Below are 24,950 nucleotides of genomic sequence, written 5' to 3'. Positions count from 1 at the left end.
GACTTAATGGAGAAAGAGGAAAGATTAAACAAGAAAAATCTCACATTTACTAGCTTTGTTGATGGTTCCACATTACTGTCTCATAATAAAACTCAAACGTAGTCTCCAGCAACAGCCCACAATGGATGTAGTTGCCAGTGACTGCCAGTGACTCTTCAGGCAGCCTTCTGATTTGCTTCATTAAAAATTGGAACAATTTTTTAATTGGTTAACCAAACTAATTTTCATTTAACATATCAGAAGCTGTTGAGTTTAAACAACTTTACCAGAAGATCTTAGGAGGCAATCACCTTCTGCAGCAAGGCTGATGTGTTTCTTCCTGGCTAAATACTGTTAAGGAGTAAGCATCTATGCTTCATATTTCTTAAAAATACATAGACAAATCTGAGTCTGAAAAAGAGCAATAAAATGCAAGAGTTCTCCAATATGTAACCTATATAGAAAGGTTAAAGAACTTTCTCAGGCTGCAAAAAGGGAAGACCGTGGGGATGTATGTCTTCCAGTAAAGATGTTATTCAAATGATGTTCACTTCTTGCTTTCTATACACACTAATGCAGGAGATTAAGAAATTAACTCAAGTAGCAACAAAGAAGATTTTTTGTAGGTAGTAGGAAAAACCCCTTTATACCTAAGAGGTTAATAGATTAAGGTACAAGCTGTGAAATCTCCTATACTTCAATCTTTTAGGAACAGTTCAGTAAGCATGTCAGGTATAATTTTTTTGAATTCTGCATCTCTATGATCTTGTACCATGTCTGACTTACAACTTTTTGGATACACCAGCTCTCATTCTTTAGCCAAGTCTAGATTTAGGGTAGAACTGAAGTTAAAGCTACAGTGATGTTTTCTCCTTTATGTACTACTAAGTTCAGGGCTACTGTAATTTAAGACTATTGTTTCACATTACTGCTGACCTGATCTAAAAGAGAGCTGCTGCTGAAAAGACAGCCCCTGTTTCCCACCTCCCACTTCCCTCCTGTCCCATCGCCCCATCCCTAACCTTTTTTTGCCCTACCAGGGTTACTCATCCAGACACCGCATCAGGACAGTCACAGGAGCTAGGGTGGTAGAAAGTTAAATTCTGCAGTTCAGCAGAAGTGGTCAGATGAACACTAGGGCCAGTTCAAGAAGAATGCTTTTTCATTGGCAGCTTGACTTACTTGTAAAAATTGGCATAGACTGACTTACTTGTAAAGGAAAGCTGTGCTGAGGTTTGGCTGACCAGTCATTGAAATGCAACTTAAAATGTAGCACCTCCTGCCTTGTAAAGAGTTACGCCCATCTCATCTGTTCTTTTTCCTGTATCTTCCAGTCATGTGGGACTCATGAGAGAAGTGCCTTTTTGGTGTCAAAACATACTGTTGCTGCAATTAAACTATGGAGATACTCCCATTGGAGCAAAGTATAATGCATATAGCAAGGGCTAAGGACACGTTCAGTTTCAGCTTTCAGTTGAAGGAGGCCATTTCTGAACCCATTCCCCAGCTGTAGCTTACTGTAGCCCACATATAAAATGCAGTGATGTTCTAAAGCAACACAGGTAGACATCAGAAAAGCATAGCATAACAAGATGAAAATATCTAGCTGCTATTTCCAGAAAAGTTGATATAACATAACTTCAGCATCTACAGAAGCTGCTACAGTTGGACTTAATGCAGAATTTTCCTGTCCCAGAAATGGCATTTTTTCAATATGCAGGTTTTTCTGGCCACAACACAACGAGAGATTCAAGAATTGTAAATCTTCCCTGTACCTTTCCCACTCTTCTTCAAAGTGCATAATCAATGATATGTTGGCCCAGTTTCCAGAATCATGTCAGGATTCATTCACACTAAAGCAGTCTGTCATTTCCATAAGACAGGAACAACAAAAAGATGCCTGCTATTACAGCTTTGAGGGTATACATTATTTATTTTTATATATTTAAATTATTAATTAGGATAATTCCATTTTTGCAACAGAGTCTCTGCCCTTTAGAGGAAACGGGCTGCATTCAGTAGGACATCAGCAGAATACTGCATGCACTCAAATACACCGTGCCACTCAGTTCCTTTCCACCAGACACTTCAGCATCATCTTTGCATCCCTTCACAGCAGTAGTGACACAACAAGTAACACAAACACTAGGTCAGGAGAAAAAAAATCTGAAAACAGAGATTTAGTAGCCAAGGTAAGGAGATACACTGACAACTATGGTGTGTGATTGCCTTACTGCAGAAAAGCAACTACCTACACCTTATATTTTACAACTTGCATATTACAAGGGCAGCGGCAGTATTTAAATTTTTAGTATTTCCCTGAATTAAACCCTGTCCGTGGTTTAACTATACAGGAACCAGTAACACAACTGGAAGCTCTAACACAGTCCAGAAGCACCTGCGATGCACTACAGCATTTCAGACCTCAGCAGTTCAGGTTGTGTTGGATGAGAAACTATCAGCTCATTGACAACTAATTGCTGTATCTGATGACTTAATGTCGAAGACTGCTGCTTCCCAGCTACTTTATCAGCAATACTTTTGGCTTATAAAGCTCCTTTTTATGATGCAACGCACAGGCTCCCAAACTCTTATCGCCCAGTTGCCGTCGGTCCTCACAGGGAAACTGAGTCACATACTGCCTTTCGCTCTTCTAACTGCGAGATGCGACTGAAGAGAAGCCGCTGGCACAGGCAGAAATCGGTGTTACAGATCGTGCCGGGGCCGCGATCGCGCTGTGCCGCGCCGAGGGCAGCGCGCAGCTCCCGGGCGCGCCTGGACCTGCTGCCCACCGCAGAGCGCCCTGGGGGCCTCCCTGCCGGAGGGGTCCCCTTCTCCCGAACAACGACCCCCGCCTCCCCGATCCCTCCCAGGGATCCTTTCCGCCGAGCCCCGACACCCGCAGCGGGGTCTACGCCCGTGTCCCCACCACAGGGACTGCCCTGCCCGAAAGCGCCGGGGATGATGCGGGGGCGAGCCGGGCCGAGGAGAGAGACGGGCACACTGAGGCCCCTCTGAGCCCCTGCGGCAGAGTCCTACCTTCCCAGAGGCGGAGACCGCGGCAGCCGGGGCCGCTGACCGGGTTCCCGGGCAGGCAGACTCCCCTCACCCCTAAACATGATGTGCGGCTTTCCCCTCCCCTCCCGTGCCGGCTCGCCCTCCCCCGCGCCCCGCTGCCCCGCGCCGCCCGCCCGCGGCGGAGGGAGGGACGGAGGGAGGAAGGGAGCCCGCGGTGCGGCCCTGCTCCGCCTCTGCCCCGCTTTCCGGGAGCGGCCCCCACGACAGCGCCGGGGCCGGGAGCAGGGCTGGGGGGCGGAGGCGGCCCTCGCCGTGCCGCGGCCATGGAGCCCAACCAGCTGCGCCTTTCCGCGGCCGTGAGTGGGGCCGGCAGGGAGGGATGGAGGGGGCCTGGCGGAGGCGGGTGGGGACAGGCCCGGCCGAGGCCGCGGCCTCCATGGCGGCGGGGCCGGGGCGGGCGGAGTGGCCCGGCCGTGCCCGCGGAGGGAAGGGCCGAGCCGCCCTCCCCGTCCGCCCGGGGGCCGTGCCTGTGCCCCGCTCCGGGGGCCGAGGAAGGGGCAGGCGGGCTGGGACGGCGCTGGGCCACTCGCGGGAAAGCAAGCGTGAGAGAACGGCTTCGGGAGCTGCGTCCGACCCATACTGGCTCCTAAAAGTCTAATCTTCGCTGTCGTGGTCTGCTGTTACCTACCTTTTACTCCTACTTTTTCTTTCATAGCTGTAATAAAGGGGCAGTGTCTTGCGAGTGCCTTTTTTCTTTGTTAGGGCCATTCACTATACAGTATATGCAGGCACTACTTGTAATGGCTTTTACAAGGAGGAATAGGTTTGAAGCTACTTATACTTATTCTCAGGGCTTTTTTCCCAAGTGGGGGTGGCAAAGCTTCATAGACAACATCAAGGTGGGAAGAACATGTAGCAGTGAAGCATCCTGACCTTCCACACAGCATCCTGTATTCATCAAAGATGACTCCTCAAGTCCTCTTAGATCCTGTGCTTCCTTCAGACCCTCCCCAAATAGTTTGTACTAAAAGGAGCACTCGGGCCTGTTGTGGCCACATCTGGGCTGTGAGCAGACACGGACACAGACCTGCGGGCTGGGCGGATGAAGGGAAGGATGGGAGCGATGCTTATGAGGGCGCTGGCAAGACTGGACCCGAGTCTGGAGCCAAGAGTTGGGAATATTTTATAGTATTGTTTTGCCGTTTTTTCTTCATTTTGACTCGTGTTCAACCACACATTGTGGTCACCAGTCAACACCAACTGCGATGTGACCAGTGTGTATTTACCCCTCTGGAGAGGCTTAAAGAAGGTGCCTTCTCTAGATGCAAATACTTGCTGTAAATGCAGTGCTGGGCACTTTGTAGTGTCCTTTATTGACATCAAGAGTTGGTGTCTCACTCTGACATCAGTTGTGTACAGCGTTCATGCCTTTACTGTGTTTTTGCATTTACTGGGTTTTAGAAGCTGAGAGTTTCGTGGACTCTGTTCTGTCTCCAGTGGTTTCATTATTAAATAATCCAAGATGTTTGGATTACTTAAATGTGAACTAAATTTACCCCAAAGCATATGTGTGCTTGTTTTAATTTTGTGGTTTCAGTTTGTTTTGTTGTTTGGGAATAAAAAATTCAAAGTTGGTGCAACACCAAAGTACACTGTACCATTTAAGTTACATAGCTTTCAGGTTCATGTTTTGATAAAACACTTGGTATTTGTATTAGTAATTTACTAGAAGCGTTCTGAGTCTGACAAATTCCATCAAAGCAAAGTTTATATGTGAGGGTTAATTAAATAGTGAAAGTAGTTACTTTAAATTTTGTTGATTATGCATGTCCATGTCTGTATCTGCTAGGCTGGGCACAAAGCTTTGGTATCTGTTCCTCTATTTCTACAGTTAAATATTAGACAATTAAACATATTTCCCTTATCTGGGATTGTTGTCTGGCTTTTTTTTTTCCTTTTTTTTTGGGGTGCAGAAGGGGAGAAATCTGTCATGATCTGTCATGAAATTTTACAGCATTAAGTAGATGTCTGCTTACATTGTCCTTCCAAAATGGCAAGATTCATTTGTGAGGTTCTTTGATGGAGTTAAATGAAATTAACTAGGTAAGTTTTACCAAAAGGCAGATCATCCTGGACTCATGCTAAGGTGTCAGGTTATAAATCATTCAGTCCCAGTCTCTGCGAGTGTGGTCCAGCACTGCTGGAGCTGCTGCTGTCAAGCCCAGCACCAATGCAGTACCAGTCCATCCTGCCATTGCCTTCAGCAGAGGAGCGATCCAGAAGTGTCAGGACATCAGTCATGGGTTGTGTTCTTTTTCACTCTGAATTTATCTGTGAGGTACTCTAGTGATTCAGAGCAATGTCTGAAGCTGTGAAGAGCTTTCCGGTTGGAAGAGCAGCCTAGTCCTTAGCATACCTGCCCGTACATTCACAGTCAGCTTTACAAAGGGCAGTCATCAACTTCTGAGAGCCCTACACTATGACTGTTGGAGCCTTTTTTCTTGCATCTTTTTTTCTTTTATTTGAATCATTCCTGGAATCACTTGAGGGCTGATTAGTGAGGATGTCTATTTCTTTCCGAGGGAACATCATCCAAGGGCAACTGTTTTGTGAAAATTTCCTTTCGTTTGAGCTTTCCTGTTCTTGCCTGTTTCAGTACTTCATCTGTCTAGGGTTTTCATGCTCATGGTGTTGGCCGGGACTTCCCTTTTGAGTGTGAAGGAAGCTCTTGATGTTCATTTGGGAGGCATTACTAATGCCAATAAAAACATTCCCAGATTAGCATGATACTTTTTAATTTAGAGGCCAAGTATAAATATGTTTGCTGCATGATCATAGAGTGTTTAAACTTTTCTAAGGACCATTTAAGCTTCATTAACAAAAGTAGTGATAGGCTGGTTACTAGAACCACCTAGCTATGTGACTACATCGTTGCTGCTTTTTTGCCAGTGCATGAGGATGGTTTACAGCAGACATCTGCTGCACATGTTTATTTGGTTTGGGGTTTTGTTTGTTTTGTTTGTGGGGGTTTGTTTGCTTTTTTGGTTTGTTTCTGTTTTGCTTGGTAATGGACAATTTTTATGTCTTGTGGGAAATAGAAAATAGTTCAGAAAAAGTTTTGATTTGCTTTTGTTGAAATATATATATGTGTAGGAGAGTTACGTGTTCTTCAAAAGCGTCCAGAAGAGTGGGAGGAACATTACAGTATTTGTTGTTTATTAGTAGTAATAGTAACAATAATAAAAAGAAAATGTTTTAAAAAATCTTTTAAAAGAGTCCTTCACTGTCAGTTTGAGAAGATAGTGTTTTACATACTGGGCACGATACAAACCAATTGTTGGTGTCAGTAGAGGATACAGCCAACTCTTCAGCATGGCATTTCTGTGAGGCATTTGCATCAAGAGAAGGCACCTCATCAAAATCATCCTGAGGAGTTGTGTCTCTTTTACAGATTTTGTTTTTCTCAGCTTTTTGTCTGAGGAGGAATATAACTGTAGGTAGCGTAGGAATCAGCTGAATCAAACGTGTTTGTTTTCTTGTCTTTCATTGTCTTTCTTCATCCAGTCTCACTTACCAAGATACTTTGGTAGTGTGTGTGGAATCTTTCCAAATGCAACTATATTAATAACCATCCCTCTTTCTTTTACCTCAGTTGTGTAAAGGCTTGTTTGGAGTCTGTGCTGATTTATGTGGTGGCCAGCTCTGGCTGCTCTCTCCCTGTGCTGCCCCTTCAACTGGCTGGTGTGGGTTGTGGGGGCTCAGGATTTTAACCTGGGTTAAAATAATCTTTTTTTGCCTATGTTCCTTTGTAACTTGGGTGAGTTGTTTGATCTGGTTCATGTGTACTTTCCCAACTGTAACTGAGCACCTGGAAGGAAGGTACCAGAGTAGGAGCGTTGGAGAGGAGATGGGATCGACTTAAGCCATTGCATCTCCTGAAGGAATTGAACATGGAACTGTGCCTTGAAAAATGGAGATGATAGATCTGGGCATCAGGCAGCACTTGGGCATTTGAAAGCATTACAGTATGGGTATTTTGGTTTCCTTATATACATTAGTTTGACACTGTAGTCCCAAAGTGGGTGGAAAAGAAGGTTTCGTTTTCTGGCAGGAATGTTGTGCTGATGAGGCGATACATTTTTGCAGGCATGTTGTTTTGTATTTTAGTTATTGTTTCAATTGGATTTCCAGCTACCAGTGTAAGATCTAATGATCTAAAATACTGCACCACAGCCCAAGAAACTTTTATTCCCATTTTCCTTCATTTATAATGTGGGCATATCACTTACTGTCCTCCAGCCCCCCTGAAAGACTAGCTCCTGGGGAAGATAGTCACCTTAGCTAACATAAGGAATGTTATTTAGAAAATAAAAACTCAAGGTACTTATCATACTTTTAGTTTGCTGCATCTATGAGAAGATTAATTATGAGGACATATGCATATACATTATTTATAAAGTGATCTTTCTTACAAAGTGATCTTTCTTTGCCGTGTATTATCTGGAATATTCTCTGCTTTGTCTGTGGAGTTTTGTTTGGCTTAGACATGTGAGAATTTGCACTTGCTCACTTGCTCTCTGTCTTTCTACCTTTTATTTATGCATGATGGACAGTACTGATTTGTGATTATGCCATATACATACTACATTACCAAATATATTAACTGGTCTATTATTTTCAGGCACATGGCCATGGAGGCTATGATTCGGATTTTAGTGATGAGGAGAGTGGAGAGAAGTCTCTGCAAAAGACTAAAAGGTAATGTTGTACAGAATTAACACTTTGCATTATGTATCTTGTACAAATGGCCTGTTAGTATGCGTAGAAAATGATGCTGTTGCACGTAAAGTCTGATGTTGAAATGGTTTTTGAAAAAATCAATTTCTTTGATTTCTGCATCTCCTCATCTCAAGCTTGCCAAAGCTTGTCATCTCCTAGGGGCAGCTGATTAAGATCTGTTCTGCCATCTCCATCTGGTGTATATTTGCCCCTCAGTTCATGGAGCAGAGTGTTTTGTTTTTCCAAGCATTAGTATCCACTGCTGGGTTTTGGCACTGCTGTTCACACCACTGTGATCCATCAGGACAAATGGAACTGCTAGGGGAGCAAGGCAAAAAAGGCCAAGTGGTAGCAGGCTTTGTAGATATAAAACACATAGAGATATAAAGTAAAGAGCTGATGCTACTTAAGTTTGTGAAGAGACCTGGGAATTGGTAAATTGTGTTGTGATCAGTCCTTGAAATGTACCTGCACGTCTCTTACTTGAGATGACCTTGGCCAATATTTTCAGTGGTTTGCACAGTTAATGACCTGGAATTTTGTAGTCCAATCTGACTGTATTGTAAAGATTTTTATTTATTTATGTATTTATTTTGCTTTTGTACTGTAGTTCCTTGATACTTTCTGCACCATGCTGAACATTTGGCATACATTTTGAATATACTTTTACTTTTTCGTGTCTCTCCCTTGCTCTTTTATTGGACTTTATTTGAGAAACTTTCTGGAAACTTTCCAAGGACTCTTGTATATTTTTGCATTATAGAAGAATTAAAAGAATGGATTTTTTAGTGTCTGATTGCATTCTGGGAAAAAAAAAATCATGTTTTAATCTTTGGAATAATAGGAAGCATTGTGCAATTTAATTTGTTTTATAAATATAGCTGTTCTCCATTAAAATAGTGTCTGGTTTTGTTCAGATTTCATTTTCTTTCGATACCATTGCACATTCTACCATTCCACTTTCTAGGTGAATATTAACTAAGCATCAGGAACCTTTCAAAAATACCATCATTATCCTTGTTCTGGCATACCACTGCTGATTCCCAGTAGGGCTCTTATGCGGGTTCCTTTTCTTGCTCTATTATGGTATTTATTTTCAGTTTAAAGGAAATAGTAGTCTTAAATTCTCTCCAAATTGCTATTTTATAGACCTTTCTTATGTGAATTTTGTGCTTACAGATCCTTTTGAGTAAATGATACCTTAACTTTCTAGAGTCCTATATTCCATAGCAAGAAACAAATTCCCTGGCTTGCTTTCTCCAGGTTTCTAATTTCCATGCTTTCTGCATGCTGTTAATTATGGGAAAAAAATCTTTTCTTCACCTCAGTATATGAATGAAATTAACTAAATGTACCTTTTACTAGCTAAAATGTATGTTGAACTTTGTTGAACTCTAAAAGTAATTTTAGCTGCCTACTGACAAGTACGGTTCATTACGTCGTAATTGAGTTTTAAATTTGTGATTCTTGTGATTGCACTACAAGAGGCAGAGCTGTTTAATGAGGTGTTGAGACATTGGCATGAAAGGGTGGAATAGGGTTACTGCCAGTCACTGTTTCAGTGAATGCACTGTCCTTCCTGTTCCTACTTTGCTGTGTAGCTGAGATTTGCAAAGGACTTTAAATGTCAGAGTGACACTGAGGAATTTTTCAGGTTTTATCAGTGTGTTTCTATAATGGATAATATTAGTGAAAACAAATATTACAAATAGCTGGTTTAAACAATTGCCTTTAAATGCCAACTAGAAGAAAATATCTTTCTGATTTTGTTCTGCAAATGAAGTAAAGCCCAAGCTGATGTTCTGAAGTTTCATTTTATTCTTGTAGAAAATAGCAATATAACTGTTTTTGTTACTCAAGACAGTGCAAGGTTTAGCATATTAAAATTTTATTGTATATGGAAAGTTCTTGACTAACTTTTCTTCCTTTTTCTCATGTTTAGAATACAGGATGATGTCCTTCTGAAAAAGCCATTCCAAAAAGCAAAACAAGGCAGTGTGGTTCACAGACAATTTGCAGCTGAAGAATGTGATAGGTATCTTTTGTATATTGGTTTTGTGAGACGTTTTCCTCTTAATGGAAAGATAGTTTTCACTGGAACATGTTTGTTATTAACAGGGAGGAAGCAAGAAAAAGAAGATTTCACTTGATATCGATGGATGCTGTATCCTTCTGTTTCGTTTTTCAAGTTTGAAGATGGGGCACAGGTTATCCATTATGGTAGAATACTGGGATTTCTCAACTGCCACATTAGGTGACCATGCAGCACCAGATACTGAGTCATTCTTCAGAGGAGTTTCTTTTTGATGTTGAAATAAAAGTTAATTGAAGAGCTTTTTAAGAAGCCACATATAAAGTTTTTATTCATGAAGACACTTATTTTCTGAATAAGTAATTGCATATTTTGCTCAAATTATGGTACAAAATGTGTTTCAAATTATGTTTCTGTTTTGGCCTCACACTGAGGCCAAAGTGTTCTAAGACGCATTACACATTTTTCCATGATTTTCATTTCCAAACTAAAACATTCAACTTTTATTTGTATGTTGGTGGTAAAAATGTAACAAATTATTCCATTTTAGTAGCCAGAATGTTTTTATAATAGAAAAGTACAAACCTGTTTTAAACCAAAACTGCAGTACAAAGAAGCTGTTGTCTAAATCACAGCTGAAAAAATTAATCAAATTTCTATGTATATGCATACAGAGCATTTTTGATAAAGGAAGACAGTTTTATAAATGATGAATGAGGTTTTAAAGATTAAATTGCCTTGAATTCAAGTATTTGGAAATTAGCTTCTATGAGTGGTTATTAAGTTGCTAATTGATTCCATTCTTTTTTTTGGAAATTACTGAACTGTTTGTGAGAAGAAAGGCTTTTCTCTTAATTATATAAAAATATTTTGGTTGGGGTTTTTTTTGGTTTTAAACTGTGGTAAATGGAAATATGCTCTGAAACAATCCTTAATGGCTTTATTCAGTATGAAAGACATAAAAAGTTTGTGCATGACTACATTTTATACTATGGTGGCAAAATAGAGGATTTCCGAAGATCTGGGTGAGAACTGTTAGCAACCTTTCCCCTCCTGGCCTCAAAGCTCCCGTGTTATGTAAAACTGTTAAATATATATTATAGCTTTGGGGGTAGAGATGGATGTAGCTGTGTATCAAATTACTAATTGTTTTGGTCACAAATATTAACTACAGTAATTGGAAATACCCAAACACAAAACTGCCTTGTTTCATTTTGTTTTCGTATTTTTAAATGAGAAGTTACCATGAGCTGAATTATTCTTGCTTTGTTATGTAAAAGAAGAATGACAGGTGATCATTAATGGAGGGTACATTGAGAAATATCTGTCAGTATCTTCAAAATAACAGTCTGAAGTACTTCTGAATGTGCAGAATTGCTATCCATTGTCCAGAATAATAACTTCTTTAGAGCTATCTATAACTGCCTTTTAACATCACCGTTTTCAATAATAAGTAGAAAAAGTGTTTTCAGACAGGATCAAGTCATCCACAATTTCAGTGGCCATTTTCCACTGTGAGTTTTTAATTTGGGAATAGGTATGCCAGGGAATACATTTTTGATAGTTTTATTTCATAGGAATGTATTCCTTTGTGCTGTGAGGTAGAGATCAGAACTGTAAAATATTGATGCTTACCAAATTTTTATGTGATGGATTTTCATTTTAATGTTACATTGTACTAAAAAAAGTGTGTCCTTTTATAGAGCAAATGACAAGACGGATCTTGATATTATTAGAGAAAACCATAGATTCCTGTGGAATGAAGAAGATGAAGCAGACATGAATTGGTACCTGAAACTATTACAGGATATGTCATTTTTAGATCACTTGTACTAAATTTGTGGTTTCACCTAGAAATTAAGAATTACTGTGCATACTTGGTATGCACATGATCATTCTTTGATGCATTTGAAAATGAAAGACCATTAGAAGGTCCTTCATATTGTAATATTGTTCAAATGCCAGCATGAATTGATGACAAAAAGAACTAATAAATAATAGTTTGTAGAACTGATAAATAATGATAATAGATTCGCTGAGATCCAAATGACCGTTCAAAAACTCTGAAGAAAGCAGTTTGAGAAAAATACAGTTTAGTATGTACTGTGGATTTATTTTACATTTATTTTTCCAGTTTTATGGAAATTACTCCTTAGTTAGTTTAATGACTATATCTGTTGTATTTCAATGTCTACAACCTGTGTTCTTTCAATTAAACAACATGTCTTTGTCTTGCTAATGTCATTACAATGTAAAGTGAATTATGTTGTCTTCTATATTTAATAAAAAATAATACTTTTTGTTTTAGGGAGAAGAGGCTTGCAAAGAAGTATTATGACAAATTGTTCAAAGAATATTGTATAGCAGATCTCAGCAGATACAAAGAGAATAAGGTATCTTTCCTTAGTGTAAATAATCTTGTGTTATGAAGTATAGTCTTTTTAAAAATTGCCTTATGGTTGTGGATATGTTGTAAAACCAGAATATTAGTACCCCTTTCATAGAAAGGAAGTTGTGAGAATTTGTCAAGTACTTAGTAAGCAGCAGTTTGAATCCAAGCATTGTCACTGCCTCAAAAATGTGCTTCTGTGGGAATAGGAACATTTCTGTCAGATGATGCTTTATGAAGAGGTACATTGTGTGTAAAAGGCAGAAAATGCAAAGGGGTTAAAGAAAGAAGGCTGGAGAGGTTGCTTGGAGAGGAGCAGTAGATGAAGCCTAAAAACCCATGGAATGCTACTGTTTAAAAAAAAAAGTCTAAATAGAGTTTTGTACTTGAATGCTGGCAGAAACAATTTTGGAAAAATCCATTCTAAAGCAGCATCTTTTGCTGGTTGTTCTTTTCTGTTTGTGGAAACAGGACTTGTATGTGCCTTGTAAATAAATAGAATTTCTGAAGAGAAACAGCCCAATTTCAGCACCAGGTTTTCTTCTTAACTGGAACAGCCTTTGTTTTTTCCAAGTTTTTGGCTGACTAACTTCTTAGTCAAAGAGTATACATGAATTTTCTGTTGTGGTTTTCCAGAGACTGGGGCTGAACTCAGATGTCTCTTGGTGTTTCTAGCACACAGTAACACAGCCTATGTAGTTCTTTTCGACTATTTACAGTATTGAAAATTACGTTCACTGGTAAATATTTGCAAGGACTGGGCTTAGCTGTATTAGGAAGAAAAGATGACAGTCATCTAAAGACAATTGGGACAGTAAAATACAAAAATTTAATTAAAATCATCAAAAACTAAAATGCTGAAGATGCCTTCCCTCCTTTTTTGAGTAAATTTGATTTTCCTGTAGCTATTTTATATCTCTCAATGTCCTCTCCATCCCTCCATGCCCCCAGCTGATTTCCCTTGAGCATGCTTACAGATTTTGTTTCTCTCACTGCTGTGCCAAGTTTCCATATGTTTGCTGTCTTTTGTGGGAAACTGTTCTGCCCCAGATTTTTTGTGTGTGTGTTTGTTTTGTTGTGTGAACAGTATTTCTCCGTCAGACTTCAAGTGTGTCTATCCTCTATCCTAACTTTGAGGTCAATCTCTGTTCCATTTATGCCTCTAAGTCATTACCTATATTTTTGGAATTGCCATGTCAGGATAACTGCAATTTGTAAAATTTGTAAAATATATGCACTTTCTTTTCTTAAATATGTTGTGATCATATGAAAGTCCTTTCTTAGAAATTCTTCAAAAAATAGAAAAAAAAATGTAATTTTTCTCAGTGACTGATTTATCCATGCCCATGTTTGGTGCAGAAGGATTTCAAAGCAGGCTTTTTTTTTGGAAGTCTTAAATAAGCTGCCATCCCATTTCCACCAATGGAATGCAGTCTGTACTTTCAGATTTCTCCTGCCTTAATTTTTTTTTCTGCATTTCCAGAAATTGGAAGCTGGATATCTTTAGCCCCTGTGCCTTCTGTTTTGCACTGCTGGTGCTATGAGAGGTGCAGGGTAGATAAAAGCTTCTCAGCTAGTTGGCCTTTTACATGATAGTTGTTGATTTTTTACATGTTGATGCCTCATCTTGATATAATAAAGAAATTCTTTTATAGTGAGAACTCTCAGTTGCTGGAACAACCTCCCCAGCGGCACAGTGGAATCCCCATTGCTGGAGGTTTTTCAAATGCAATTGCCCAGGTGGTAGATAATCTCCTCTGGGCTCCCTTGCCCATGGAAGGTTCAGCCTGGTGGTCTGTTAAGGTGCCTTCCAACCTGAGCTGTTATTTGATTCTGTGATTCTATATTGTGCTACTTGGTGTCGAAGTAAAAGTTGGGGATCAGTTTTCTGTGATGTTTAAATACATATATTGCACAGATTGAGACTTGCGCGTGCGCTCATCGATCTTTTCACAACTGTAATTGTTCTGCTCTTGGCCAAAATCTTCTAGTCTTTTTTTAAAGATCTCTACATAGAGATTGTAGCACAGATCTCTTTAGGAACTCTTCTGAAGTAAACCACTGTTTTACAAAGATCTGGATAATGGTAAGGATCAGTTTCATGGGAGCATCTCCTTTGAGAATCGGAAAAATAAGCAGAACCACCTTCTCAAAGACTGAAGCTCAACAGAAAACAAGACATATGAACCCCTGAGGCCAAAAGCACGTTCCAGTTGCTGGTCCAGACTGTTTTACTCACACACACACACACACACACACAAGCACATGTCTGGGACTGCCCTGCTCTCATCCCTAGAGCTTCACAGGTGCTGTCACAGCCAGAGCTGGAGACACACTCACCCTTCTTGTTCCCAGGCCACTTCACCTGCTGATGACCAGTCTGGCTTGGTCTTCACTGGTGTTTCTTTTTAATCAGAAATGCCAATGTCAGCCTCTGGTGTGAGGCTACACCAGAATGTTCTGACAGCTCTTGCTTATGCTGGGTCTGTTACTCCTCACATTTTCCCTAGATAGGAATTTTCTAGGTCAAGGTTGTCTTTGAACCTTCAGTGCATCTTGTCTGCAAACTTTGAGGCTGATAAATGACCGTCTGTATTGTCAGATAGTTCAGTTCTATTGTCAGCTTTGCAGTGCAGCGCAGGAGGGTGTTCTGCATTTAAGTTTCCCTTTGATATGCACTGGACTGGAAATGTTCCCTTTGTTGTCTTATTTTCCTAGAGAATTTCTTATTTGCTGTCTCTGTACTTTGTTTAGTAGCTTAACAGATTGGAAGTGTCTCCTGTTTGCTAAGAAATGAAATCTGTTTGACACCTGGTCATTAAATAAAATACTTTTTATTGTTTTGTTTTTATTTCTAGATTTCTAGGCCAACTTGTCTGCTACTGGAAATATTAATATGTCTGCTTTTGTAATTGTTTTTCAGCATGGAGGACTTTCTGTAAAAATAAAAATAAAAATATTTAAAGTATTTTTATAAAGCAAATACCATTCTGGTAAGCAGAGGCAGAGATATATTTTTATTTAAAAGAGAAAAAACTAAATTTTTCTGATGAGAGCTAAATGGATGAGCCACATGCAGGAAGTCAGTCAAGTGACATTAGTCTTTACAGTGCTTGTATGTTGACTGTTCACAACTCATTTTTGGTTCTTATCTTAACAGTTTGGATTTAGATGGCGACATGAGAAAGAAGTAATTTCAGGAAAAGGTAATGCTGTCTTTCATTTTGTGTTACATTTCCTCTTGGTGCTCCTCTTGCTACTTTTGGACATAATTTTGTTAGATAATATTTGATGGTAAGTTTATCAGATAATAGTGCACAATTAATTTACTTGTCTTCCAGCTTTGCTGTTCTATAGGTTTAGATAGCACACTGATCTGCACATATTACAATTAAAAGAACATATAGTTTATTTTCACATGGTCAGTTTTGTAATGAACACCACCATAATAAGATTGATAATATAGAATTTCATGGATGGGCTTTTTAGCTGCTTTTCTCCAGTAGTTCTGCTACCTCATTATTGATACCTGTAATTGAAGTCTCTCAGTAGTTTTCCTCAGGAAATAATTTATTGATTAACAATTTCTCCAGCTCTGTTCTGCAAAACTTTTTAATTTAAGTTTCTTGTGTCATAGCTATTTTAGCCTAAATTGGTTTTGAAAGCCTCAGTGGGAATGATTATCATGTCTCCCAATATTGTCTCTAAATCAGTACCTTAATTCTGGGTGGGAAGTCTTACCAGTGTGTTACTGGGACTTTGCACAGTGCTCCTCATTCCATGGCTGAGGTGCTTAGGCTTTTTCAACTTGCTGAACAAGCAAGAAGATGAGGTGAATGAGATATTGCTGTTCCTGGGGTGGATTCTCATACACGTGTGGTTTTCCAAAGTCATGGATGCACGTGCCAGAAAATTGCATGGGGTTGTATTGCTGATCAGTTTCACTCAGCTACAGTTCTTTAAACAGCTGTATTCTGTAAACACCTGTATTGTAATATTTTTCAAAAAGTTAGAAATGCATTTTTGATTTTTTTAAAAGAGGAGTATTTCAGAGTCGGAAGTATGAACACTAATGGTGGGGATTTTTAAACTGTAAATATTACAGTCTCTAAAGGTATTTGTAGTCTTATTTTGCATTCAGCACTGCACATTATATTAATGGATACTTATATTTGATAAAATTACATGCTTTATTGAATACTTTTAACAAGATAATGAAAATTAAATGAGAAGTAAAGTATTCTTATATCTTCGTGGGGGGGGGAACTATAGCTTTATACGTTTAATGGGTGGTACTCCATATTTTAAAATGTGGGAGAAAGTGCGGAATTACATATTTCAAACTTTTTAATGGAATCCTAATGAAAAGGGAGCAATTGGAGTATGAGTGGATAAATCCTCTCTGTCACCACTGGGAGGCGCGAGAACCCAACCTCCGGGCGCTCCCTCCAGTGCCATTCCAAACAACTGAAAAAAAGCTGGGGGTCTTTTAAGCTATTTTGAAATATAAATCAGCCATATAAAATGCTTTAATTAATTGTAATAGCACATCGATACCTACCTGTCTGATAATTAGCATGAGCACTGTGTGTTCTTGCTGTGTGCCCTGGTGTGGCTGTGTCAGTACAGTGGTGATGAGAGCTCCTGCCGCTGCGCTGGGACTGAGGATTGGGGCTCGTAACGAGGGAGTGCAGGAGTGGAGTACTCACGTTTGCTTGCTCTGCGTTTAGTGGCTGTTTTTGCATGGTCAAAGAAGAAGGGCTAGGATAAATAAAAGAAGAGGTGACACTTGTTTTACTAATTGTAAATGCCAGACTATTTCTTTGACTTCTTTCCACTCTTTGCTGTAAGTGTTTTTCAGGAGGTCATATTTGGAGATTGCTCTGACACAGGGTACTGATAACCATACCTGACATAGGGTTAAACACACTTAATGTGTATTAATTTGGAACTTGCTTCGGGGGTTTTTTTACTTCAAATGTTTGTATTGCAAGTGGTGTTTCATTACAGAACTGAAGTATGTGAGGACACTGCCAATCCATTAGTTAGCCGCTTAAGCAGAATTTTCTGAGGTTAATCGTTCACCAGCAGTCCTGTTTGTGAGCCTATTAATACACATCCTTTCTGCTGCTCTGCATACAAAGTCTTCTCAAAGGGAATGCAAGTATCTTTATTACTCCAATATTGGGGCTTCAGTGGTGCAAACAAAATTGAGTATGTGCAGATCTGTTTTAAAATCAGTGTTACTTTCACATAATGAACCAAAGGAAGCTTTTAAAGCTTATGTAGCATTTCTCACAAAGTTGAATTTCCTTTTCTTAAAAGAAAGATATTTATGGATAGTCACTAGAATAGAAATTGTATATCTAGTATATCAGGTACACTAGTTATGTAAAAAACTTGTGGGCACCTTCGTATTGTACTTCATCAAAGTATCACATATTTGTGATACTTTGAATAGTTTGATGTCATTAAAGATGCATGTCTGAATCACAACTTCTGATCCATTATTCTCTGCTAAGTAAGTAATAATTTAGGGTATAGGATGTATCCTAGTGACATTCACTTTTTAATGTTCCTATTAGGCTTCTTATTTCACAATGTACACCTTCATCCATGCATTTCAAAACACAGTTATGTGTTTTCCTTTGCAAATAGGCAATATTGTACAAGTATGGTTGATTGCTTTGTTGTTCCCTGTTATTATTTCCTTAATCTAGATGTTATTTTTAGATTTGTGGGGGTTTTTATTTGAAAGAAATGGAAAATGAAAAGCAAAAACTGAGCAGAACTGGAAATAACAACCCCATATCTGTTTATGTTGATCGTTGAACCACGTTTGTTGGTTTTGACTCTTTACAGGTCAGTTTTCCTGTGGAAATAAACACTGTGATGAGAATGAAGGCCTGAAGAGCTGGGAGGTGAATTTTGGTTATGTTGAGCATGGCGAAAAGAGGAATGCACTTGTGAAATTGAGTAAGTCAGCCCCTTCTAGGAGATGTACACTTAAAAGAAGACAAGTATCTTGCACTTTGAATGGTATTGAGTGAGACCCAATAATAATGAGTTCATGACAAATGTGGAGTAGATAATTTTGTCAAATTAATCACAGCTGGTAGTATGGTGGTCTTGATTTAGAGAGAACAGCTGTTGTCTTATATGACAAAGTTGTTACAGATTAAGAACTTTAGTCTGTGTAGTTACCATGTCATAAAATTAGAATACAGTAATTTCACTAATACAAGCTGCACCAATTTGACCAAAAGTTTGGTGGAAACCCGGAAGTGCGGCTAATATTCGAGGGCGGCTAATACATGAACAATATTCTAAAAGCTGCCAACACGGAAGTGAGAGCCCGCGGCAGCCCCAAGCCAAGCTGGAGCCCGGCCGGCCCCGGCTGAGGTGGGAAAGCCTGGCAGAGGCGGGGCCAGCAGTGTGGGGGGCGGGCGGCAGAGCCTGAGCCAGCAGGGGGGGCAGGGGGGCGGCAGAGCCCGGGCCAGCAGGGCGGGGCAGGGGGGGCGGCAGAGCCCGGACTAGCATGGCGGGGGAGCCCGGGAGAACTGGGGCTAGCAGTGCAGGGGAGCATGGCAGAAGCAGGAAGCCCGGCGGGTGGGGCTGCCTGGCAGCGGGGGAAGCCCAGCAGAATCGGGGCCAGCAGCGTGGGGGAGCCCGGCGGTGCGGGGGCCTGCAGTGCCGCCAGGGCGAGCAAACGCGGCGGCGGTACAGACGGGAGGGGGCGGCCGGCGAGCCTGGCGGCGGCCGCCCTGCTGGCAGGGCAAGCAAACATGGCGCGGGGCGGCCGGCGAGCCTGGCAGTGGCGGCGGCGGCTGGCCCACCGGCAGGGCGAGTAAACGCAGCAACGGGGCGGCCGGCGTGCCTGCCAGCGGCGGCGGCGGCTGGCCTGCCGGCAGGACGAGCAAACACGGCAGCGGGGCGGTGCTGACGGGAGAGGGGGGCCAGCGAGCGCGGCGGCGGCTGCAGCACCACCCGGCCGGCCCCGTCGGCAACCATGAGCGGGCCGAGCCTTCCTGGCCCCGCCCCGAGCCAGTAAAGCCCGCTATGCCGCGATCCTGTTACTAATTGGCCAATTTGTGAAAGCTGCGCACGGATTCTCGCGACGAACGAAAGTGCGGCTAATATTCGGGGTGCGGCTTATCTATTGACAAAGACAGCAACATTGTCGAGGCACCGGAAGTGCGGCTTATACTCCGTGCGGCTTGTATTCGTGAAACTACTGTAATTGACTATAAGCTGTTTTGTATAGAAGCATTTCCAGTTTTAATGGACAATACTGCATTGCAAAGGGAATTTCAGCATTGTCATTGCTCATTCAGTTCTTGTCTTAGAAGTCCTTAGGGCTTTGGACTAGACAATTTCTTGCACATCTTCAGCTCTACTGATTTTATTTCAAATATTTATGTTTTCTTACAATAGTTCTATCTTTAAACAATTTTTCATTCTTACATCTTGACTAGGATTTTCTAATTCAATGTTGTGTACATGATGATATGTTTATCAGATAATTAAACTTAGTACAGGTTATATAGTTACTTTGTGTAAAATAATTGAGTAGTGGGGTTTTTTCCTTTGTGCACAAGACACTCCATGTGGGAGCACTTGGTCTCTGACAAAGCTCTAAGAGACATGCACATCTTCAGTATAATTGCAGAAGAATTTGATCTGTCCACAAGGGTCCATATGGGATGTCTGTACATGAGAACCACTTATACTTCTTTAATGAAGAGCTGCCAGTGCTAAACTTGTAGTCGTCCTTCACATACAGTAAAATCTGAGTTTGTACTTCAGACTTTCAGAGTGTGTTTTTTCAGTACTGAGTGCAGTTACATTGTTACTAGTATTTTGAAGGGAAAGCAACTGATACTGAAAGATCTAGTTCTAACTAATTTTGTAGGGTTTTTTTTAAGTTATGCTTATTAGATTCTTGGCTGCAATGTTCTCATTTTCTCTTTTTCAGGACTATGTCCAGAATGTTCCCACAAACTAAACTTCCATCACCGGTAATGAAATAATTTGAAAATAATGGGGGCTGAATTATTGATAAGTTACGATTACGATAAACAGCACACAGGGACAAAACTTCAGTGAGATGATAAGGAACTTAATTTATCCTGAAATAGCATTAAATATTCCGGAGTTCTTATAGAGCCACTGACTTGTCACTGTTGAGGGTTAAGTTACTGTGCTAATCATAGCACAGAGCCCCTCAAACTGGAAGAATTCCATCCCTACCACCACAGAAGTTTCATTTGCTTAATTTCAGCCCAGTGATTATTTTTCTTCTGTTTCTAATAGCACTTTTCTTTTTAACTGAATCAGTTTTTTTCAGTTTAACTACTGATAAGTGTGTGAAAAAAATGACACCTGTTTGACTGAATTAAATACTTCAGATTTACTGTTGCATAAGAAGTACATATAATAGAGGAGGTATACGTTCATCTTTTTTAAAGGAGGAAAGAAGTCAAAACATGCAAGAAAAGAGGCACAGCTGCACAGAACTCTGAAGAGCCAAAAAAAAAGAAGAAAAAATTATCTCGTTCAGCTAAAAAGAAGTCCAAAAAAAAGACCCATAAAGGTAAATTAAAACTTTAAAACTTTAGTTGTTAAAATACTCAGGTTAGTTGAAACTTAGTTTTGTTACAGCTGCATAGATAGAGACATGTAATTATGTATAAATGCATTTAGTTATACATACAGATATATAACTTTCTTGACTGCGACACAGGTAGTCGAAAAGGTAAATTTTTTAGGCAAAATTTCCTAGATGCAAAAAAAAAGATAAATTCCTTATATTTAACAGAGAGGGACAGCCTTTTTGAGAAGTATGCACTGCAAGGGAAATCTGTGCAAGCATTGGATGTTGCATACTAGAAAGGGTTGTAAAGTATTTCTTTCCAGGAGGCTTTGGGTTTGAAAGCCTTTTGGAAATGTCAGATAACATTTTTACACCAGAGATCTTAATTAGGCCAAACTGATGACCTTTGCACTCATGCTAAAAAATCCTTTTATTTCAGTTTTTGCTCACTTTCTTTGAATGTGGTGTGTGCATGCATGCACACATGTTTAGTGTAATAAATTGTGATAGAAATATCTTCATAAACAATTTAAGATAACAGATAAAACCAGAAGAAGCTTACTGTTTTTTTCTATTTTGATGTTTCTTTACAGATCAGGTTTCTTCAGACGATTCAGATAATTCTGATAAAGGTAAAGGTATTTTAATATCATTTATGTTTTTGTAATAAGTTGTATAATATCATAGACAGTTGTCATTGCCCTTAGTTTTATTAGCTGTTTTAATATTCTATATGATAAGAATGCTGCCTTAAACAAACAGAAAAATGAAGGTTTGAATGAATGACTTACATATCTTGGAGAAAAAGTGTAGGGAATTTGAGGAGGAAATTGTTTAATCAAAAAATAAAAATGTGGGCAGATAACAGAATGGAGATAACCAGAAAAATGAGCGGTCAGGTTGTTCCAAAAAAGTGTAGATGGTGCAAAAATAGGTACATTGTTAATAATTTTATGCTTTGTAGACTGTACTGTGTAATGATAGTACTTTTCTGATATAATGACTTCTGCATTTTCCTTGAGGGAGTTATATGTATTCTGCTCAAAAAAAAAAAAAAAAAAAAAGATTTTAAATAAATCATAGACTTTAGTTAATGTCTTTTTCAACTACCACCTGTAGTACCTCAGAGACGTACTTGTTGCTTGTGGATGCATCCAGTGACTCCTTAGTCACTGCTTGTGTCTCAGTGATTCCAGTCTCCAGTTTCTTTTTTCATGAAGCAGGCCCCATCTCCTGGCCACACCAATTCTTATTTCAGACTGTCCAGAAGTGATTGACTGGTTTCACTGATTGCTCTGCTTTGCTGTACATTTTAAAGAATGTCTTCACCACCTAAGCTTTCCCAGTTAGATACAGGAAGACCTGAAGCAGTTTTCTTATGATTTGGACCGTGCCCAAAGTGCTTGTTTTGTCAGGAAACTTACTGGAAGATTCGAGGGGTGAGGGGGAGCTTCTGATATGAAATTCCTGTGTACTAATATGGAATAGTTATGCAATAATCCATGTTTTCATATAATTTCACTGATAAGTCACAATTGATAAGAACTATATTTAAGTAAGGTAATTGATTAATATCATAAATTGAAACTGTATTGTAATTCTGGATTTGTGATTATTTAGTTTTAGGAAAAAAATAGCTATGTTGCTATTGTGTCAAGATCATTGTTTTGACATAATTGTTGTTATGTTTGACCAAAACATTGGTTTGTGATACCTAAGGATCTTCTTGATGCTACATTAATTAACAATGCAAAACATTTTCATTTTCACTTTATGCAAAGTAAAGTGTTCTGTTTATTCTCCTGGTTGCAATTAAACATTGCTTCTAGCAATATACCATCTAATTTTTAAAAAAGATAAATTATTTTAAAATTTATTTCATAAACATTTACATTTTGCAACAGATTCAGATAACAGCAGTGCAGAAGATGGTCCTTCAAAAGCTGACTTTTGGAAAGGTTCTCTACAAGAAGCAGATGAAAAGTCACGGTTAGTTTGATGATCCAGTGTACCTGCAGCTACTGAAACGTACAGGGTCCATTCAAAATTGCAAAGACAGAGTTACCCTGAGTGTTTCAATGAGAAATCACACATAAAAGGTTATATCAAATCTCTTTCCATGCAGTGAAACTAAGAATGTGTTTTTAAAGAGGAGATATATACAACTCTTGAGAAAAACGTTTGTTAAGCCTCTACCAGACCACTGCTGCCTTACCCCCTACTATACCATTATTATCTTAGCAGTAGGTCCTAAGAGTCAGCTCACACAGGGAAATGTGAAGGGTATTGGAATGTAGTAAGTCAAAATTATCTGTACCTGCTACAGTTCTAATCAGAAGTTGGCTAAAACTTTTTCATACAAATATTATCTTCTAGGTACAAATCCAAAGCAGAACTTTCTGACTTTTATTTTTTGTTGTTGTTACAGGGAAGAGGAGTTTGAGGAGTATTTTCAAGACTTATTTCTCTAAAACTTGCAATTGATGATTTTCTTCATGAGTTGTCAAGATGTAAGTCTGGAAATCCAGCCATAATTTTCCAGAGACCTCTATCTGCCAGCATACCTTTTCTACAGTCACTCATATGGACCATTTGGGTGGATTGTCTTTGTAGAAGGCTTTAAATCTCAAAGCTTTCTGTTTCTTGTAGTAGTCTGCATACTCTTGAAATAAGAGAAGTATTTTTTTCAGTTTAGTGAAAAATATATGTGACACCCAAACTTAAACAAATAAGAATGTAGTTTATTAACATTACAACAAGGAAGTTCACAGTTTTTTTTAATCCCAAACTTCAGTTATTGCTGGATTTTTGTAAAGGAGCATTTCATAAGATTCTGTGAGTAGTTTAAAGCCATACACTTTAATATATTTATATTTTTTATTTATTAAACAAGAATTAATAGCCCTAAATTTATTGGTTACTTAGACTTCAATATTTGGGTATTAGACTCTTGTAAATATATTCAAATGCTATTGGAGAAGTTAAAATTTTGTCAAATGTGTATTCTACTTGAATTAAGTAAACCATATCTGAAATCTACTCCTTTAAAAAGGTTACTGTGACTTTTTTTTTAACTTTTAGTTGTAAAGTGATGTGTCTTACAATTCCGCCTGTAAAAATTTGGTTGATTGATGAAATTTTTGGTGTAAAAAATAATGTGGCTTTCTACTGGAGATGTACGTGACTGTTATGTTATCTGTGCCTTCTGATCTCCTTTCCATTGATTGAACCTTAATCCTCACTTCACGTGTAATCCTAAATAAACAAATAAAGCATGTATATTGTTTGAGAAACTCACTGGATTCATCTTCTTCTTTGAGTTGCAACACATCTTTAAACATTCATTCAGTCATGTTTCCAAAGAAACAGTCTGCACATGAATAGATACCATACCTATATTTTTTTTGTCTGGTGAAAATTACTTTGGATACAAAAGACAAACTTTTTAAAATTAAGTTTTCATGTTAATCTGAGGAAGTTAATGTATAAAATATATTTTTGATAAATACTTCTCATTGTAGGTATAGAAAATATTTCTAGTAAGTATTTGATGTGGACAATCTAACAGAGCAGAGATGGTTGTAGTGTATTTATGAACATTTGACATGCACTCACATGAATAAGTTGAGAACTCTATTTACAAATATTACTTAACATAATTACATTTTAAACATTTTGTACTTACATAATAGATGACAGTACAAGGACGTATTTAGGGCGTCCTTGAGTAAGAAATAAACGTATCCTTGCATGAAGGCTTCTTTAGGTAAGCAGGTGGATTTAAAGGTTAATTCTCTGTCATCTTGCATCTTGCCAGCTTGGCCAAGAGTCAAATCCAATCTGCAGCAATCTGCTTAAATGTGTGCAACTTGCCCAAAGGGGCTTTTGTCGACTATGCTGCTATATTTGTTGCCTCAAGTATTGTATATTAAGTAAGTGTTCTGAATAACTAACTTCTCTTGGGTCTTTAAAACACAGTTATAAAAAGTTACACTATACATATTAAATACATAATTTAATACAGTTTGAATAAAATTACATTATCAAACAACCTTGAAATGGTTTTCTTTAGTAGTGGCATTTAATACAGAAAATAACATGATACTCAGTTTTAGGTCATAACTGTTTGCATAAAATATTTGGCCCATTTGTAAGTCATA

The 24,950-nt window shown here is 39.0% G+C and overlaps 2 protein-coding genes across 2 annotated transcripts in view; one reads left to right on the top strand and one right to left on the bottom strand.

Moving 5' to 3' along the window:
* The window catches only part of LGI1 (leucine rich glioma inactivated 1), a 28,614-nt gene extending 25,485 nt beyond the window's left edge, over nucleotides 1-3,129 (bottom strand). The window contains exon 1 of the mRNA XM_033066020.2: nucleotides 3,019-3,129. The gene's annotated coding sequence lies outside the window, so the exon portion shown is untranslated. The remainder of the gene's footprint in view (nucleotides 1-3,018) is intronic.
* A 108-nt stretch (nucleotides 3,130-3,237) lies between these two features.
* Nucleotides 3,238-24,087, top strand: LOC116999384 (protein FRA10AC1). The gene is made up of 14 exons (XM_033066023.2): nucleotides 3,238-3,353; nucleotides 7,679-7,755; nucleotides 9,719-9,811; nucleotides 9,895-9,940; nucleotides 10,757-10,833; nucleotides 11,512-11,595; nucleotides 12,117-12,201; nucleotides 15,358-15,403; nucleotides 18,060-18,173; nucleotides 20,173-20,215; nucleotides 20,666-20,790; nucleotides 21,384-21,422; nucleotides 22,695-22,779; nucleotides 23,219-24,087. Exons 1-14 carry the CDS (start codon nucleotides 3,321-3,323, stop codon nucleotides 23,259-23,261), a joined length of 990 nt encoding a protein of 329 aa, XP_032921914.1. The 5' UTR covers nucleotides 3,238-3,320; the 3' UTR covers nucleotides 23,262-24,087.
* Nucleotides 24,088-24,950: the final 863 nt, after the last annotated feature.

Source organism: Catharus ustulatus, chromosome 8, assembly GCF_009819885.2.
Source record: "Catharus ustulatus isolate bCatUst1 chromosome 8, bCatUst1.pri.v2, whole genome shotgun sequence".
Classification (NCBI taxonomy): Eukaryota; Metazoa; Chordata; class Aves; order Passeriformes; family Turdidae; genus Catharus; species Catharus ustulatus.
Note: the sequence above shows the minus strand (reverse complement) of the source record. Positions and strands in the feature narration are given on the sequence as shown.